The following is a 19,295-nucleotide window of genomic DNA, read 5'->3' as shown; positions in this document are numbered from 1 at the left end:
AGAGTCCTATCCCTAGTAAAAAGTAAGTATACCTTAGTTTAATGGGATCTGTTCAACACCCCCTCCCAGGGAGCCCTGAGGACAGTTCTGCTAAAAAGGTCCAAACTATTTTGGGGGTGGTTGACATCACCCACAACTCTAACACATAGCTCCAAATGCAATCCCTTCCCAACCATGATCCCTTCTTGTATTCATCTACATGAATTTGAAGAAAGTGGAAAATGATATTTTAATGATAAAATAAAGTTTGTTCATACTTACCTGGCAGATATATATATAGCTGTATTCAAGGTCCGACAGAATTTCAAATTTCGCGGCACACGCAGTGGCCGGTCAGGTGGTTAGTACCCATTCCCGCCGCTGGGAGGCGGGTATCAGGAACCATTCCCATTTTCTATTCAGATTTTCTAACGCCACTGTCTCCTGAGGGAGTGAGGAGGATAATATAACATAGCATCTGTTAGGTAAGTATGAAACAGCTTTATTTTATCATTAAAATATCATTTTGTTCATGATCACCATTAGATATATATATAGCTGAATACCACCTTGGAGGGGGTAGAGACAGCCAAGAAATAGGAAACCAATTATTGGTAAATTATTTTGGTTCCTTATCTCGATAGCGAGCTGACTGAGTGGTTACTGTCACTCTAGTCTGTTTGCTTTACTAGAGACCCCAGCTGCAGGTAGTGACCTATATAGCTGGCTACTTCAGATGATCTGTCAATCAAGGCACCACAATGTGACTAGACTACAGCCCATACAAAGAGGACAAAAGAGCATTACTAACCACCTAACCAACACTCCAAAGCGTTAGTTTGCAAAGGATTTGGGAAGACTGCCTCCAGTAGTCGACTCCAACAACCACAAACACAATTAAAAAGGGGATAGGATCAGAGTTACCCTTGTCCCCAAGGTTGCTGAAGCAGCAATGTATGGTCTCAGCGAAAGTACCTCAGATGCTACTCAAACATCTTGCCAAGAGTGTGAGGCAAACACCGAATTGACTTCGCCAAAATGTGGCACTAAAAATGTCACTGAGTACCATATTTTTCTTGAACGCCATGGAGGTAGCAAACTGCCTCACCGTGAGAGCTGCTAACTCTCAACAACTTGAAGTTGAGTCGCTACAACCAGAGTGTGCGCCCTTAATGGATGTGCTCCTAATGAAGAATGCTAGTGCATTCTTCTCGACATAGGTTTAACTGGCTGTCTTCACAGAACACCATAAATGATCCAAAGACCACACGAAAACTGTACCTTTTAAGGTAGTACTTGAGAGCTTCTAACTGGACATAGAACTCCCTCAGGTTCCTGTCCAATAAGGTCTGCTAAACCTTAATTTCAAAGTGTCTAGGCTAAGGGTTAGAAGACCTATCATTCTAGCCAAGAACTTAGGGTTTAAAGAATAGGCAGCATTGTGTTCCTTGAAGCCCACATGACGGTTCGAACTTCTCTCTTACCTTCACACAGGAATGCCGCTTTGAGCAACATCCTCAAGATGCAGAGTGGAGAGGCTCAAAAGGACTAAACATCAAAACTTGAGCATTACGCCCAAGTTCCAAGCAGGGGAAATCAGCTGAGGAACCTTTGACGCCTGAAAGAGCTCAGAAGATCGTGGAGGTCCTTATTGTCAGACAAAGCCAACTCCTCTGTGTCTGAATACAATCGAGCATGTCTGATAACACTTGATAGTCGGAACTGGTTATATCGAAGTTTTTTCTCTTAAGTAAAGGAGAAAATCCAATCCTGGTCCACAGTGATAGAGGAAGAGTAAAAGCCCTTCTTCTACACCAACCTTTGAAGGGTTGCCTACTTCGCTACTAGATATCCTTTAGATGAAGAACTTGGCTTCCTGAAGGATATTCGTACACTCTGGCTAGAACTTCTTCGCTTCTGACCAAGTTTCATAGTCTGAAAGCAGTCAGGTTCAGAGCGGGAGATTCAAAGATATCTCGTGAAGTGGGTTTGTATGAGCAGGTCTGCTCATAGGAAGGGTCCTCGGAACGCCTACCAACCAGAAGAGAAACTCCGGCACCAGTGGTTCAAGGTACAAAACATGGGGACAGAGTCATCCTCTCGCCCCTTGTGAGGCCGCGAACTTGCGTATGACTTCTCCCCAGAATTTAGAACGGGAAAAGGCGTAAACATTCCCCGTCCAATCCCAGGAAGAGCAACTATCGCAACTGCCCCAGGGTCGCAGCACAGATGAGCTTTACAGAGGAGCCTCGCTGTTCTTGAGGTCGTGGAAATATCCACAAGATGCATGACCTCAAAATTTCCAAAATCTTGGCAAACCTCCTGATGAAGGGTCCATTCTTCCGCAGGAGTTGATGGCGCCTAACAGATAGGTCTGTTCTAACATTTTCGACCTCTGCCACAAAACTTGTGAGAATCGAAATGCTACAGCATAGGCTCAAAGAATAATCTCTTGCAAGGCTGAACAGGGAACAAGTATTGTCCGAGTTTGCCAGAACTACACGATTGCAAACTTCTGACCTTCAAGAATTGGCGAGCCAAAAGATAGCCGCCAAACTGAAGTCGATGTGCCAGGACACCTGTTCCTCTCCAGGTTCCTAACACTTTCTCTCCCTTCTAGTGTTGCCCCCAACCTGTTGACGAATTCGTCGGAAAAACAACACTAGGTTGGGGTTCAGAAGCTGAGGGAGATCCCTTTCTGCACTCCGTTGACTGCCACCACCACACAGATCCTCTTTATATAAGGAAGAATTCTCAATTCCTCTTCAAGTCTTCTTCCTTGCTTTGTCAGTTCTCCAACAAAAGAACTGAAGAGGCCTGAGATGCAGACTCCCAGAAAAACAAACTTCTCCAGCGAGAAATGGTCCCCAGCAGACTCATTCCTTCCTTCACCTAGCATGTTTCCTACCAAGAAGGCCGTAAACTTTTCGCACATAGAAGCCGCTTCTACACGGAGACGCTATAAAAGCCGCTTGAATAGATCTGAATTCCCAGACACAATGGACAGTGAGGGGATCAGCTGCGACTTCTCCACAGACCAGAAGTCCCAGGACTTCACGAGTTGCAGAGTCAACCGAAGGTCCTCCAGATACTCTTCTGCCGACTGACGCCACCCGCCCAAACAACCCAGGTAGCAGGCAGACCGCCGCTGGCACAAACTGCATCGCAACGCTTTTTCATGAGACGTAAACACCGGAGCAAAATGACGCCAATACATCTGGTGTTCCCAGGCGTCACCATCCAAGTACTGATCAGACCCAACGCTGCTTAGACTTCGCTGGTCGGACGAGAAGCGGCATTTTCAACGCGGTATGGCCGCTGTGCAGAGTCCAAAGCAGAGAGCCCTGAACTGGTACGCTCAGTCTCAAGACAACCTGAGATATCACCAACGTGGATGAATTGGGGCGTGAAGATAAGTATCTGGAGATCCAAAGATACCATCCAATCCCCGGAAGGGCTCTAGTATTGACTGCGCAGGTTCTCATCTTGAACTTTTCCTTCCGACCAAGTTGTTCGACCTGTTGACGCCCAAGACGGGTCTCCAGCCTACTGAAAGCTTTTTCCGACCAGAAACAATCTGTAGTAAAATCCCAGGGGAACACCGTAGTCCAATATCTGTCTCCACAGCTCCGCTTCGAACATCTGTTCGAAAGAGGTCAAACTATTTCTGCCTGATTGCGGAAGGCAGTTGGGAAACAAAAAAACAAAAAGAGGAGACAGGAAGGGAATTTGGCAACTCTCTAACAGTAGGAGGACCAACGCCTGCCCTCACTCTTCCAGGCTTGTGCAAAATGAAGCCTGCTGCAAAGGGGGAGTTTGGAGATGAAGGAGTCACTTCATACCTCTGAAGTGACATTCCTTCGAAAAACTCTTTCGTGGTGCGGTCTCGTGTTGCTTCCTCATGGAAGCCCCTTGTTATGCAAACATTTAGCTTTCACATTTTTTTGTATCTGAGATCAGTGTTACAAGCAGAAGGAGATGCAGTTTCTGAATGTCGATAACTTTAGTTTTGAGAAAACGATATTTTTTGCTTCTCTGTATTTATTTGCTTGTCAAGCACACAGTTTGATGTTTTATGACATAATGAAAAGCCAAAATAGACCTGCAAAGTAATATAACTTCGCTTAAATGAAGCTAAACGAAGCGAAAATAAACACGGCTGAGCTGGCTGGGGCGACGCTTTCTACTTAGTCAAGCTCTGAGCTGCTACTGACTGGATCGTTACTGACTGCCCTATGGCATTCCTGAAATCCGCTGGATGCGCATTTCATGTCCACAGGGTTGCCATAGATCGCATTAGATATTATTTCATAGCTAGTATGAAATTACTCACCGATATACTGACAATATCATTACATTATATGAAAAATGCAATTTGACTATATAGGTTACTGTTTTGTTTATAACTTCTAACTGTGGTTAACTTTTAAATAAAACTTCTTCTGAGAAGAAGTCAGGATATGTATGATGCCATATATAAAATATCCCAGAAAATTTTATTTCCGATTTGCCACAAACGCTCCCCTTAAGACAAAGACAACTGCAGGGTGGAGAGAGAGGAGCCAACACGGTTGAAAAGTCTCAGGAAACAGATCCCTAAGAAAAAGCCAGAGTCTGGATAATCAGGAGGAAGAAGAAGACGAAAGAAGTTTCTCTTCATACAAAGGCTGTGACGAAAGAGGATGTTCTTCCGCAGCTGGTGGGTCTTGAGTGAGTGGTGAAAGTAGTTCCGATTCGCCGACACGCAAGCCGAACTCCCGCGAACGGTCGCTAACCAGAGTACGTGATAAAAACATAAAAATGTGGAACGCCACGACAGCGCGGTCATCCCTATGCTAGAGCCATGCTAATCTTCTCTGTATCGCGTCTAATTAGTATATGTACTGGGCTACAAGCACTGGCTAAATTAAGAAGGACATCAAATGTTGAAGGGTAGTTGTGCCACATGATGAACAACTGAGCGTGTGTCAACACAACATTTGAAGCTTATACGGGCGGCTTGCGCCGGAGCCGCCATGGCGTGACGCCGCGAGGCCCGCGGGCGGGGTACTAGAAGAGGTGCTCACAGCGCAAGGCACAGCGCCGCGGCTGTATGCCGAGCGCCAAGGTGAGGAGCCGTGAAGCGAGAAGCGCACGAAGAGCGAAGACGCTCCTGGCGCGACAAGAGAAAAGGCCAACACCTCAACTCGGGAAGACGAATAGGAAGCCACTAAACACTCTTCTAGAAGACAGACGCCTGTATCGCTCCCCAGGCTGGAGACGAAGGTGAAAGTCTGTACCCTTAACAGGCAGATTCGAAAGGTTCGCGAGAGCATCCAGCTGTTGTTGCAAACCCAACAAAATCTTACGCTGAGAAGCCACTCGGGAGAAGGGCTGAACCTGAGAGAAGGAAAGGGGCGAGAGACGTATACTTCCTTCCACAGGGGAAGAAGCTCGGTATTCTAGCCCTTGCCTTAGCGCGACAGGGGGGGTCGAGTAGAGTGATCATTCGAAACACTTTATTCTCTCTGCAGAGGAATATCCACGCAACTTTTCGGGAAGAGTATTAACGTTTAGAGGAAGAGGACGGAAGCCGCCCTCTCCCTCTAAGCTTCTCTAAGAGGGCGAGAGTCCAACCGAGAGCTCCAACCCGCGGGCGGGAGGACGTGTCGGGAGGACGAGAAGCAATCCTCAGATGCAGGCCTGTTACCCATCCCTGGCAGCCTGGGTAGCGCTGATCAGGACCCGCCAAGGGACGCCAGATCGGGTGGAAGCCCCCGTGAACCATGCGGCTTTCTCGACATGCCCTCCCTGGTCCTGGGAGTTCGACAGAGGTCCAGGCCTAGAGGCATTTATAGGGCCGATCTGACACCCTCCACAACACTAGGGGCACTAGCACTAACACTATGCGTTGAATTGCATTCACTTTAGTTTCAAGAGCACGCATTGACTCCACACGAGAGCCAGGGAATTACCTTCTGCAGCAACAAACTACAGGGTTAGTAATAAATTACTACAGGGTTACTAGTAGGAGAAAACCCTGACTGTCCAACTAAGGATGCACTCTAAGAGGAAGATTTCCTCAGCCTATCACGCTCCAATTTAAGCATATAGGCTTCATATTTCTTCCACTCACCCTCAGACAATCCCACACATTCATTACCGATTATCATAGAGCATTGAACACCCTTACATATCATACATAAAGAGTGAGGAACTATCAAAGTCTTCGATAGCCTCACCTTACATTCACTTCCAAGCTACAGACTGGGAGATAGGCCAGAGTGTAAGACATCCACTATAAGAAAAGCTGCGCAAAATCAAAACGGTCCACAAAGCAGCCGCATACGTGTCACAGATCCAGTCGTATCACCAAAACAACCAAAATACTTAAGTGACAACAAATTCTGAAACTAAAGGCGGAGGAACTGACAACAGGTGTTGACAGTCCGGCGATGAGAAAATCTGAATAGAAAATGGGAATGGTTCTGATACCATTTCTCCCAGCGGCGGGAATGGGTACACCACCTGACCGGAAGCATCATGCAGCCGCGAAATTTGAAATTCTGTCGGACCTTCGGAGAATACAGCTATATATATATCTGGCAGGTAAGTCTCATGAACAAAAAAGAAGTCATTGTATCACATTCAGAGTAATGTAAAGCCAATATCATTATCAATGCCATGCATAGGTTGTCAATTAAAGAGGATGAGGAAAGGAGGAAAATTTTATAGGAGGAATGAAAGGGATAAAGATCTCAATGTTCAGCGGAACCTACTGTAGATAGCTCCATTAAAGGGGAGAGGTCCAGACCATTCATCTTGAAGATCTGAAATAAGGGTGAGTGATAGCTTTTTACTGCAGAAACTGAGAGGAGCTTGTTTTGGCAAAGGATGATGTGGAAATCTGCAATCCACTGTTCAGACACGTTGGCTGGAGAGAGACCCTTCTATGATACCAGTTGCTTCACTCTAACCATGCTGCTTGCATTTCCAAGGTTCTGATGTGTAGATGAGGAGTGAACTTCATCCATACACCTGAAACAGACTCCCCTCCCAGGTGTGTGCCCTACTCATTTGATACCTCTGTAAACAGAAGCTTTTCCAGTGGGGGGAGGGGGAGCTCAAGGGAACTCCATTTAGGAGATTCTTGTCATCAAGCTACCATACCAGGTTCTCTCTGACTTCCTGAATCACTGGCACCAGTTGTGAAGAGGAATTTTAGACAGCAGACCAATGTTGCATCCAACCACGAAGCATGAGTTTCTCCAATGATGACAGATGACCTAAGACCACTTGCCACAGCTAAGCTTGTTGTTCCTGCTGGGACAGGAACTAACTCCCTGAGGTTGCCCAGACAAGAGCCCACCAGGAAGGGTCTTACTGCTACCGAGTCCAATGGCATGTCCACGTACTTTACTTTCTGCTTGGGAATAAGATTGGATTGCTCCCAGTTGATCAGTATTCCGAACTTGAGACAAAAGGTATTAGAAGTCAATCTTCATTCCAAAAGTGTTTCCTGGAGTACATCAGGACTGACCAATCATCCAGGGACCGCAGCAGAAGAAATATCCTTAGAACAGACCCACAATGGGACTAAGGTGAACACCCAGGTCCGAAGCACAAGACCTTGAACTGGAAGACTATCCCATTACAGACAAAGTGGAGGTACTTCCAAGAAGCCTGATGAATGGGTACTTGAGAGTATGCATCCTGCAAGTCCATCAAAAGCATGAAATCACCCTCTATGATGGGATCTAACAATAGACGTGGAGTTTCCATCTTAAAACGAGTCTGTAGGACAAATTTGTTCAATATGGAAAGGTCGATTACCTGTTTCTAATCCCTGGTTCCCATTGTTATGAGAAAGAGGCAGCTGTAAACCCCAACAGTTGACAATCTATGACTTCCACGCTGCCTTTCTCCATCAATGCTTCCACCTCTGCCATCAAGCATACAGATTTCCACAAATCTGGAGGATAAGATGGGAACAGCACTAGCATTTTCAAGAAGGGCAAACAAGTCCTTGAACAGAAGCCTGTGCCCATCCTTATGGACTGATATGAAGGCTCAACTCCTTTTTGCTGCCACATTGCCTAATGAAGTGACAAGCAACCCCTACTACTTCTGGCAGTGGAGGAAGGGGATCACCACTCAGCAACTCCCTATCTCTCCCTTCCTGGACAAACCTCAGGAAGGGAATGAAAGAATGGAAAAATTCTCTGCTTTTCCTAGAAGTGGCAGAAGATTAGGATTCAAGTTAAGACTTTCATAGAGCTGACTCTGTGATCAAGACATCGAAGGTTTTCACTACAGATGCCTATGGCCCAAGTGAGGGTTTGAATGACAGCACACAGTTGATAATAACCATGGGGATCCTTTACTGTAGCTCAACTGCTGCTTCCACTGTAATTGGAGGAAAGTGTAGACAAGCCCCACACTGAACTGTACCTCAGAGAGAGGCCACTCTTGACACACCTTTATAAAAAATCAGTTTTTGAAAGTAAATTGTATTTTTCTTAACTATACAAACCCCAGGTCCTTTACATTAGGAATTACTTTCAGAGTAGGAGTAATTCCTAATGTAAAGGACCAACGGTTTGTATATCATTTTGGAACAAACAGAGAGATAATCCTTTCTCTCCCGCAAAAAATAAGGTTTGCCCACTGGTTGGTGTGCTAGAAAGGTAAAGGCCCTACCCATGGACAAAAGCAACATTCGGAAGGTCGCCCCCAATCCGAAAATGAGACATCTGTCACAGCGAAATCTGTCAGCATGTTCATCCATAAAATGAGATTCACGATAGCCCGAAGAGATGTGGACACAGACTCCAAGGCGTTTGCCTCTGTAGCAATGCATGAGAAACCCTCCTGACAGATTCTCTCCAGGATGAGATTTTTTTTTCAGTCAGAAGACTGATGCGCCCAGTGGCAGAGGTGTAGCCTCCACACCCTCAGGTGCATAGCACTTACTCTGGCATGAAAGTGGTGAAAGAAGAGTTTACTTGATCTGCAGAAGGCGAGGGAACTCCCCGACATGTAGATAATGGTACTGTACCCATCATTAATGAACCATCAACTAAAAAAATAAAGCATAAAGACAGTCATTCTTTAGCTCTCTTTAATAATAGTTCTGTAAATTACCCATTCATTAGATAAGAAACAATACTGTATTAGAAATGTATGATTTATTTTACACAAGCCTTTATGTACAGTGTGTGTGTGTGTATACACATACAGTACATTAGTATCTATACCTTGCAACCAGTTACAGTTACATAAAGTAGTGAGACATTTGCAACAAAAAGTAGCACTGCACATGATATTAATTGTAAAATAATTGCAACAATACAATGGGTATAATGAAAACTAAAACTATTTATATCACATGCATGTATGTGTTGTTTCCATAATGTAAGGTATACTATGATCTATCAACAACCTCTTGTTTACACAAACACAAGAACAGTTGTATTGAATCAACTTTGTGTAGCTAACCAACTTTAATACAGCAGACCAAAATGACTTCAAATAGTATTTAAACTATTTGTATGAAATCAGTTGTTCACTCACTCTGCTACAGCTGAAGTGTACGCAATTCTCTCTCCCTCTCTCAACAATCTGATGTTAAGAAAGACACTAAATTATTCAGTAAGTATTGTATACAGTATATTAAAATCTTACTGCACTTGCATCTTGTTGGTAAATAATGGATGAATACCTAATATGTCTAGAAAAAGTACCACTGCATTAGATACCAATTAAAGAATACAGATGCACTAATATAAAAATGATATAATTCAGTGTAGTGCAATATTACAAAATGTCATTATAAAAGTTGGGCTTCTGCTATGCAAGTCTCTCTAAAGTTGATGTATCTTTAAGGCTCAATAGCTACCACTGAAATCTTTGAGGCTCACTAGCTACCACTGAAATACAATGTCTTGGCTACATGTATACATGAGAAACAAGTCTACCATTCACTCTATTTGGGTCTGCTGGGATAAGCTTGGCTAGTCTCACATGAGCAGACAGTGTTCAACAGCAAGCAGTAGTGCATTAACCTATGTACAGAATTTTTAAAATACCATAGTAACTATCACAGTAAAAAATTTAAATGTTCATAATAAACCTTATTATTTGGAAACTTACCTACTGTTAAAGATACCTTATATCTCCACGCCAATAGGTGAGTTGGCATTCAAACAAAAGACTGAATGGCTGCCCAGGTGACTGTCTAGTATACCTGTTCTCCAGCTAAATGCTTTTCTGAGATTAGAACAACTTCAAAACTTAATCATAACTATAGTCTGTGGTAATAACGGTTCATTCTAGTCATCTGGCATTTTCACCAGCTGGTCCTTTTAGTCCTGGACTGCTGGGCCTTTACTGTACATTTAAATTCAATGATCTTCACTACAATATTAATGAGTGTATACATATGCTGAATACAGTAAACCCCCAGTATTTGAGTTCTCAAGATTCGCGGATTTTTCTGTGGAATGTATCTATCCATTATTTGCGAAAAATTCGCCCATTCGCGGTATTTTTCACTGAGAAACATTCACTTATTACTGTATTTTCATATAATTTTCATGACTAAATGCACTTTTTGTGATAAAACTATTAAAATACTCAGTTGTAAGCATTTTTAGACAGTTTTTCTTGTGTTTAAACTATCAAAATAGGCATTTCTAAGTGTAGAGGGGTTTTAAGTATTTGTGGATTTTAGCTATTCGCAGGGGGGGGGGTTGCGGTGCACATCCCCCACGAATACGGGGGGTTTACTGTATAAAGTATACTTCATAGAACAACTGAATAATTGTCTGCCAGTTTACTCCCCATCTCTTTCTCTCTCCTTTGCATAATGCATTGCATTCTCCCCCGTTCAGATAAAGTTAATATTCCTTAATTGAAATGTTATTATATAAAGGTCAACCCAGAGAGAGAGAGAGAGAGAGAGAGAGAGAGAGAGAGAGAGAGAGAGAGAGAGAGAGAGAGAGAGAGAGAGAGGCCAAACAAATTCACAAAAAGCATAGTTTACCTTAATGCCATGCATACTTGTACATATACACATGCATACACAAGAGACCAAACAATTATAAATACTGTAGGTATCAGAGAGAGAGAGAGAGAGAGAGAGAGAGAGAGAGAGAGAGAGAGAGAGAGAGAGAGAGAGAGAGACAGCATATGCTTAGTGTTATGTAACTTATGTTAAAAAAGAAATAAACACTTTTATACTCTTTTTTTAAATCATATGAGTTTTCTGTACTGTTCATAACTTGTCAGCATCACTAGGCAGAATTACTCCAGTCACCTATCGTAGGCTATACTTTAAAGTACTGTGCATATTTCCACTGTATCTACACTGTTTGTGTATTTATAACTAAAACAACTGGTGAAAAGTGTAAAGTAATTCCTGATGGTTTCTGCAAATATCAAACTTGGAGTACCAAGGATTTTACATCTAGTCAATTATAAATACGTACCTGTGATGAAGGAGGCTAGATGACGTGCGAAAAACCTTGAAAATGTAAAGCCCAGGCAACCATACATACTATTGGCAGTCAGCTTTAAGGCTTTCTGTCGGATATCATACTGAAAAGGTGTGGAAAAATGTCTTTAACATTTATTTAAAACATTCTTATACAATTCATATGCATCTTTGGATAATGCAACCATAGTCAAACAATAATCAAAAACACAAAATGTATTTTCAGTATCAGAATTCCTAGTAGTCATAAATATGCCTGAATATTGTGCTCCATCCCTTCAAAACTTTCAGTTACCTAGTTTCAACTGTCATTTGTTTAACAAAACCTTTGGCAAGTTAATTTATATAATACAAATATATGCTAGTAAGATAAAACTCAAAATGGATTCAGCAACAAAACTGACTATGAGAATCACAATAGAAAAGAAACCAACATTGTTCTTACCTGTAACTTCAGATCAGGCGATAAATCTGACTGTTTCATCATCTGCTTAACTTGTTTTCTACTTTCAACCAATTTACGGATTTCAGTAGGAAGAACTCCTGGCTCTGTTCCCTCTTCTGGCATAGGTGGCATGTCCCCTTCATTCTTAAAAACAAAAATACATCAACAAAAATTCTCACTTTCCATAATGAATTACAGCTCAAATCTAGTTACTGGTGCTCAGAATATAATTAATTAAAACACCTGAGTATATCAACATAAGGATTTGTCTTTGTCAATAATAATTATTTTTTATATGTTAAATTACAGTTGTTGAACAATTTTATAATTGGGCTTATTGAAAAAAAGATGGAGAATCTGACAAAATTTCTCTGATTGATCTCTTTCCAAACTTGACATTTGTTTCACATATATGTTTTGGACATTCACAAAAAAATTCTGACTGCTAGTGTTACATTCTGTTCATATCATAGGGACTGGATCATGAAGGTAATTCTTCAAATGCCAACGGGTCAAAAAGACTGACCAATTCCAAGATGAGTCAAAATTACTGGTGTGCCTTTTTCCTTTTGATATGATTAAGTCCATATTTCCACTAAAATTTGGTCTGTTTTATTTTGTTACTATATGGATCACTATGTACATTTTCCCATTTATTGATTATATTGGGTATTAAAGATGTTATATAATCCCAAATAAGAATATCTACATGTGACCTGATCATAGTAGTTGCAGCTTTGGCTGCTTTATTGGTGTTCTTTCCTTTAAAGCTTGTGTGTTAAGAAATCAACACATTTCTACATTTTTACCACCTTATAATTTTTGAAGCAAAAATCTAATCTGGTGTGCAAGGGGAATTTTTGTACTATAATTTTGAAAGGTTTACATAGCACTTCCAGTTGCTTAAAATTACAAATTTCTGTAATCTTCAATAATTTAAAGGCTGATCCAACTTATACTTCTGCAGTGATACCAAAAGTATTGTTAGGCAAGGAAGATTAGGATATTTTATTTAGTTATATGGCTGCAATGTGTTCTGTAACTTATGTTGAAATGGAGACACAATGATGTTTATATGGTCTTTTTCTCTTTACTGCATGGTTTTTGTGTATTTTACATACTTTCTAAGCATACCTGTAAGTACACAGAACTACTGCAATTGGTTACATATTCATTAGGCTAAACTGTACAGTACAGTATTGTTTAGATTTTTAAAAGCAATTCATCTTACCGATATATCTCTAAAATTGAATAAGTAAATTAATATCTTACATGGAATGGAAATTACAAAACACTTGTTAGGATGAGCTATAAATTACTGTACAGTATATGGAATTGCTGTACACTATAAGCTGAGAGGACTGCTCCAAGATATTGTACTGTTTTGCCTACATGCCAAATCTTGATGCTTAACAGATTTCATTACTTATTTGGAGGGGCAGACCCGCTCCCCAACTGTTTGTTGAGTCAAGGTGCCACTTTCCAAAACCAGTATCATATGCTTTTCCAATGTTAGAAAAATAGACACATGATGCAGCTTCTGATTGCTTCACACACTGAATTTTTAAGAAAAGTAATATATCTGTTGTTAAGTGTGAAAACCATACAACTAGGGGTCATTATGCGGTTCTTTTCTAAATACCAAACCAGTCTCACAGTGACCATCTTTTCTATCATCTTGCAAATGTAAGAGCGCGAAGCTACTTTTCAATTATTTGCCACTATGGATGATATTACATTGCCTTTTGCTATTCCTAAAGGATCACTACACACTGTAGTGAAGCAGGTGCACTACCATGTGTAGGTCCAGTTTCAATCAAAGCAAAATCTGAATCTGTAGTAGTCTCAGAATTGGCCTTTGATTTCTCATTTTTTCATGTTATTTCTACACCTTGGTCAGGTAGTTGAGATGCTTACAAAGAAACATGTTTGAAGATCTTCAGTTTCAATTATGCTCCTGTTACTTTTGTTATACATACAGGCAGTCCCCAGTTATCAGTGGGGTTAACTGATTCCCAACAGCGTGGCGCCCGATAACTGAAAATCGGCAATAAAAATCCGGTTAACACTAGACAAGCCCAGTTATAGCTGAGGCTGGCGATAACCAGGGATTCGAAATCTGCCGCTTGACTTGTTTGCTAAGATGACAAGTTTCTGGTGTAGGGGATCAAAATGATGCCCAGGATAATGAATATACTGGTGCCAACCTACATCTACAAAGATATTCTCTCAACAAAAAACTCACATCTCTTATTGAAAGTTATCGTTGCATTTAACTTTATGGACCATTAAAGTGTCTCAATTTAAGCTATCTTTTTGAAAGAACCAAACATCAGTACATTTTAAGATAAAACATAAACAAGATGAGGCAACAAAAAAATGAGACCTATGTTTTGCTAAGATATTATCTTGGGTTTAACCAGACTCTTGACCACTGACCTGATGTGTTCAACTCTCACAAAACAAATTGATAATGCCTTTTACCATTCAATATAAAACATGAAATCAGAAAAATTGATGCTTTCTAGTATGGATAAACAAAAACAGATTGCAAAGTGTTTTGTGATTAGTGTTTCAGATCGTTTGCCCCGTAACTTATTTTTCCTTAGTTTTTGTGGCTTTTTGTGCTGTATTTTGATAAAAACATGGCCCACCCATTGTTGACAAGCATGGTGCACCTGATTTTAAAAAAGATGTTTTGTTTAAGCTAAACAAAATTTAAAGCAAAAGAGGCAACAAAAAATATGTTTTGAAAGATATTTAATAAATGTGGTTTTGGATAAACAAAAAACAGATTGCTGGGAAAAAAACTTATTTCCAGTCGTATGAATCTGTATTTTGTTGTAAAAACAATTTATTATACAATTGAAGGTCCACAAAAAATGTATGAATCTGTGCATCCATAATTTGAAGAACTGAAAAGCTCTAACAACCAAAAACATTTTGTTGAAAGTAGAGCATCAATTCATAAGGTTGGTGGTTTGGCGAGCTAATGGCTGAACTGAGTACTTTGGGTAAGTGCTGCTACTCAAATTATTTTTATTATGAAATACAAAGGATTGACCTTATAAAACCCCAAGGTAATAAAATAACTGTACATCTGCCAAGCCTTAGAGTCCTAAATAATCTCTCTCTCAGCAAACGATACTACTGCTAATTTGAGTCTCTTTAACCAATGGATATTAGCACATATGCACAAACTGTGTATGTGTTCATAATGTTTTAAATATGTATAGTACAGGTAATACATCTTTGGAAGACTAAAAACATAAATTTTTTATTGTCAGTCAGGTGGAAACAGGAAACAAATGGATTAACATTCCTCAAGAGATTCAAGACATGAACTCTCTCTCTCTCTCAAGAAAAGATGCTAATTTGAGTCTCTTTAACCTACAGGTATTAGCACATATGCACAGTGTGTATATTCATAATGTTTTAAAAAATGTGTAATACACGTAATAAATCTTTTCTATTAAAAATTATGGACTGTATTTAAAACATGCACTTACATCATAGTCAGCTTCACGAGCAAAACGTTCTTTCTCAGACAGAATACTGTACAGCCAAAACCTGACTGGGTGGCTGGTTACCATGGAGAGCTGTTAGCCACTGACAGCCCTCTACTTATGTTCTATTTATAGACATTTCGATCATGTGTGCGGCACTAAGTTTGAACGTTGCCACAATCGTGATTATTTGGCTGAAGCTTAACCACATCTATTTTAGTTCGCTCAAATCAAAATAAAATTTAATTAAAGACAGCTTACAATTCCAGAGAATTCATTTTTTTTTTTTTTTTTTTAATAAATCAGGAATCATATGCATATAAAAAATTTTTTTTCAACTGTCTCATGATGAAAAAACTTAATCCAAAATGCCTGTATAACATAATACCTTCTCAGGTGGAGCTGGAGCCTCACATTTAAAATTTACTTCAGGCAACAAATTAGGAGAGAGGTTATTCATTCTCTCAACATGGAAAATATACATATCAGGGCACTAACTGAATCTGGTATAACATAATACCTTCTCAGGTGGAGCTGGAGCCTCACATTTAAAATTTACTTCAGGCAACAAATTAGGAGAGAGGTTATTCATTCTCTCAACATGGAAAATATATATATCAGGGCACTAACTGAATCTGGTGAAAAGAAACAAGCAATACTAATACTGATTATAGTGGAGGCATGTGCTGTATTCTGAAATGTGCTCCATTCATAAGTGAAACAATTTAAATGTAATTATCTCATGTTATATAAAATTAAGATGAGGCATATTGGAAATACTTCTCTCTTGAAAAACCTTGCTGCACTTGAACCATATAGCTGATATTTTCCAATACATTCCTGTACAATCTTTGGGCCCCTACTGCAACTCCAAGGTCCACAGCCTGAACCAATTTAAAACTACACAACATGAGTATGATTACATAATCAGATAAATTTAAACCATGTTGCAATTTATTGTTTCAGAATATTAATGATTTTTCATGTATGTCCTTATATGAAAGTATGGCTTACTATTGCGACCCTAATGTCCATGGTTTAAACAAACTTTAACCTACTGCATAAGGAAGCTTTCATATTGGTTTTGTCATTTCTGCTTTAATGGTTCTAAAGACTTGTTGTGGATAAACCAACATCTCTTTTTACTATTTATTTAATGCCTCCCCTTGGATGAAGTCTTCAATATTTGAACAAACTTGGATTTACTCTACACAATGATATTTTGTGTCAGGTTTGGTGAAAAATAATCCACTGGTTCTGGAGGTAAAAAAAGATAAAAAGTCTGTCAGACAGAAATCCATGCTTACAGATGCTGGACAAACCTTGATCAAGAAAGCTCAGTTAAACTCTAAGCACAAGTAAGCTATAAAAAAAAGTAAAACATCTGCACATTCCATGCCAAAGTTTCTTGGATACTGATTTCTGAGACAATCAGATTTTATAATGTCTGAAATAAAATTATAAATCAGATATGCACTACATACATAAGCTCGGAATCTAAATATCTCCAGCATTCTGGAAAGATGACCTACAACTAGGAATTTTCAAGGATTTGATATCCATGACACACTGCAAAACTGAAAATGACTCACCAGGAAAAATTTTTAAGTAAAAAACCACTAATTTCTTCATCAACAAACCTGCAAGAACCTACCTCTTTGTCTTCAACTGGAATGCGTGGCATTGTTGTGAAGCAAATATTGTATTCTTGAATGATACTTGGATACAAAGAATTGAAGTCCATGAGCAAAATATATTTATCATAAAATCCCTTCTTAGGATCTAATACAAGGCCTCCAGCGTAAGCAGGTTTACGACGACCTTTGGCACTTCGTTTGCCACCTGTTTCTTCTGCTTCCTCTACTTCTTCATTGACAGCAACCTAATAAGAATAACATTATTAAATTTGGGAAAATAAGGCATCACATATGCATCTCCACCATGTTAATATAAAAGTTTTAATATACAAAATGGGTTCATTATGAACCCACAACTTTAACTAATCCTATCTGTGTGCTGCATGTGAATCCCAGACTTGGAATCCATTAGTGGAAAAAAATAGTGGAAGAAAAAGATCGTTTAGTCCCGGTGGGTTAGCAAATGCACTCATAATCCCTCAGATCACTGGGAGTTATCTTGAGTCATTCTTTGTGGAGTCTGACCAGCTATGATAAAGTGAGGGGTCAACTGGATTATTGAAAAACTTCAATTTTATCATCTACAGTGAACCCATTACTTCCACTTCGCGGCCTGCATAGCAATTCAGACAAGGGATTTTTCACTACTGATGATTTATATTATAAGAGAAAATATATACTGCGGATTTTCGGAAATTTCAAAAATAGGAACTGATTATGAAGACCCAAATATTTCATTAATTCCATTAATAATTATTAATATCTGCTAGTACTGTTGGTTCATTGCATTATGACATATAATTCAGTACAAAATGAAATTAAACAAAAATGAGAATGTGATCATCTCGATAATTCATTATAGTACTAGTAAAATTAAACTGAACATGAAACACTAATCAGATGCAGTCTGACATTGTCATATTTGAATGGTGCAAACTGCTGATGGCTGCATATATACTAATTATAAAATACAAAATGTAATGAATGTGCATCTTTTTCCATGAATCTTTTGTACTGCATCCAATAATATTGTTTGTTGCAAAAATAACATCTCGAATAAACATACTACTACAACAAAAAAGCATAAAATAGCAAAATATATTTGAATTTGAAACTAGCATGTAAAATGGGCTGTGATTGGTTCCATTTATTGATAGATGACATAATCAGCTCCCAAGTTTTGTAATCTCGCCTGTGATTGGTGTTTTGGATTGTTTCTCCAACCATGGCAGCTTCCCTTATGTTGACCCGCAGCATCTTCAGAAGGGCAATGCCACATCTTCCTTTTTTCCTCTGTAGATAGATGCTGTTTTATTACCAGTGCTAAATGACAGTGTGTGTTTGAAGTTGAACTTTTTTTAACTGTTTAACCCTACAATGGCTCCAAAACAAACTGCTTCTGCTAAGGCTGGTACTGAGCCTAAACAAACGGAAAATGATTATGGATTGCTGAGAAGGTGACACTTCTCGATATGTTGAAGGAAGGGAGAACTTCTGATTGCTGGCCAAAGGCTGCCATTTTGGAGTTAAAAAATCCACCAAGAAGCTGGATGCATTAATAAAATCATGAGTTGCTGTTTAGGAAGATTGCTGCCATCACCTTTAGCAAGTCATCTAAGCGAGTTGTTACGTATCTTTTCTTAAAACGATTTATCCGTATGGAAGGTGCTTTGTCAATCTGGATTTTAACTGCCGGAAGAAAAAAATAGCTTTGGATGTGTTTTTCATCCGATCAAGGCTTTGAGGTTGTATAGAATTTCGTCAAAAAGGAACCTCAAGATGATGGTTTATAGCTGAAGAAGAAATAAAAATGAAGATGATGTAGATGAACCTCAAGCAGGGACATCCACTGATTCCCAGCCTCAGACACAACGTTTTACCGCCAGCAAAGGATGGTTAAAGCCAAGTTTCAGAAACGCTCGCCTGAAAAGCGTTTTTCATCCCTGCTTCCGCTGAAAACAAAGCTGTTTTCTTCAGCTTGGATGAGTTTCAAGAATATTATCGCTGAAGGTGGATACAAGCTCCACCCACAAGTCTTTAATATGGACCAATGAATGTCCGATGGTTTGTTTTGGAAGAGAATGCCATATGGGAACTTTCCTGTTCAAAGAAGAAGCCAAAGCCTCTGGCTTTAAAGCATTCAAACCTGTTACCCTCGTGATTGTGGTAAATGCATTTGGGATTTTTGCTAAAGCCAGGGCTTTTTTAAGTTTTGAAAACCCTCGTGCTTTGAAAAATAAAATAAGAATTTCCTT

General features: G+C 39.8%; 1 protein-coding gene and 1 non-coding gene across 2 annotated transcripts in view; both read right to left on the bottom strand.

Annotated features, from left to right (window-relative positions):
- Nucleotides 1-19,295, bottom strand: part of DNApol-alpha180 (DNA polymerase alpha catalytic subunit) — a 309,561-nt gene that overhangs the window by 54,587 nt on the left and 235,679 nt on the right. The window contains exons 16-18 of the mRNA XM_067088444.1: nt 17,058-17,285; nt 11,898-12,041; nt 11,448-11,556 (exon numbers count right to left, since the gene is read on the bottom strand). Coding sequence (XP_066944545.1) covers nt 11,448-11,556; nt 11,898-12,041; nt 17,058-17,285 — 481 coding nt within the window. The remainder of the gene's footprint in view (nt 1-11,447; nt 11,557-11,897; nt 12,042-17,057; nt 17,286-19,295) is intronic.
- On the bottom strand, nt 4,776-4,877 carry LOC136829634 (U6 spliceosomal RNA). Its single transcript, XR_010850427.1, has one exon. It is a non-coding gene; the product is annotated as a U6 spliceosomal RNA (small nuclear RNA).

The sequence above is a fragment of the Macrobrachium rosenbergii genome, chromosome 44 (genome assembly GCF_040412425.1).
Source record: "Macrobrachium rosenbergii isolate ZJJX-2024 chromosome 44, ASM4041242v1, whole genome shotgun sequence".
Taxonomy (NCBI): domain Eukaryota; kingdom Metazoa; phylum Arthropoda; class Malacostraca; order Decapoda; family Palaemonidae; genus Macrobrachium; species Macrobrachium rosenbergii.
The sequence above is the reverse complement of the archived record's forward strand: the minus strand, read 5'-3'. Positions and strand labels throughout refer to the sequence as shown.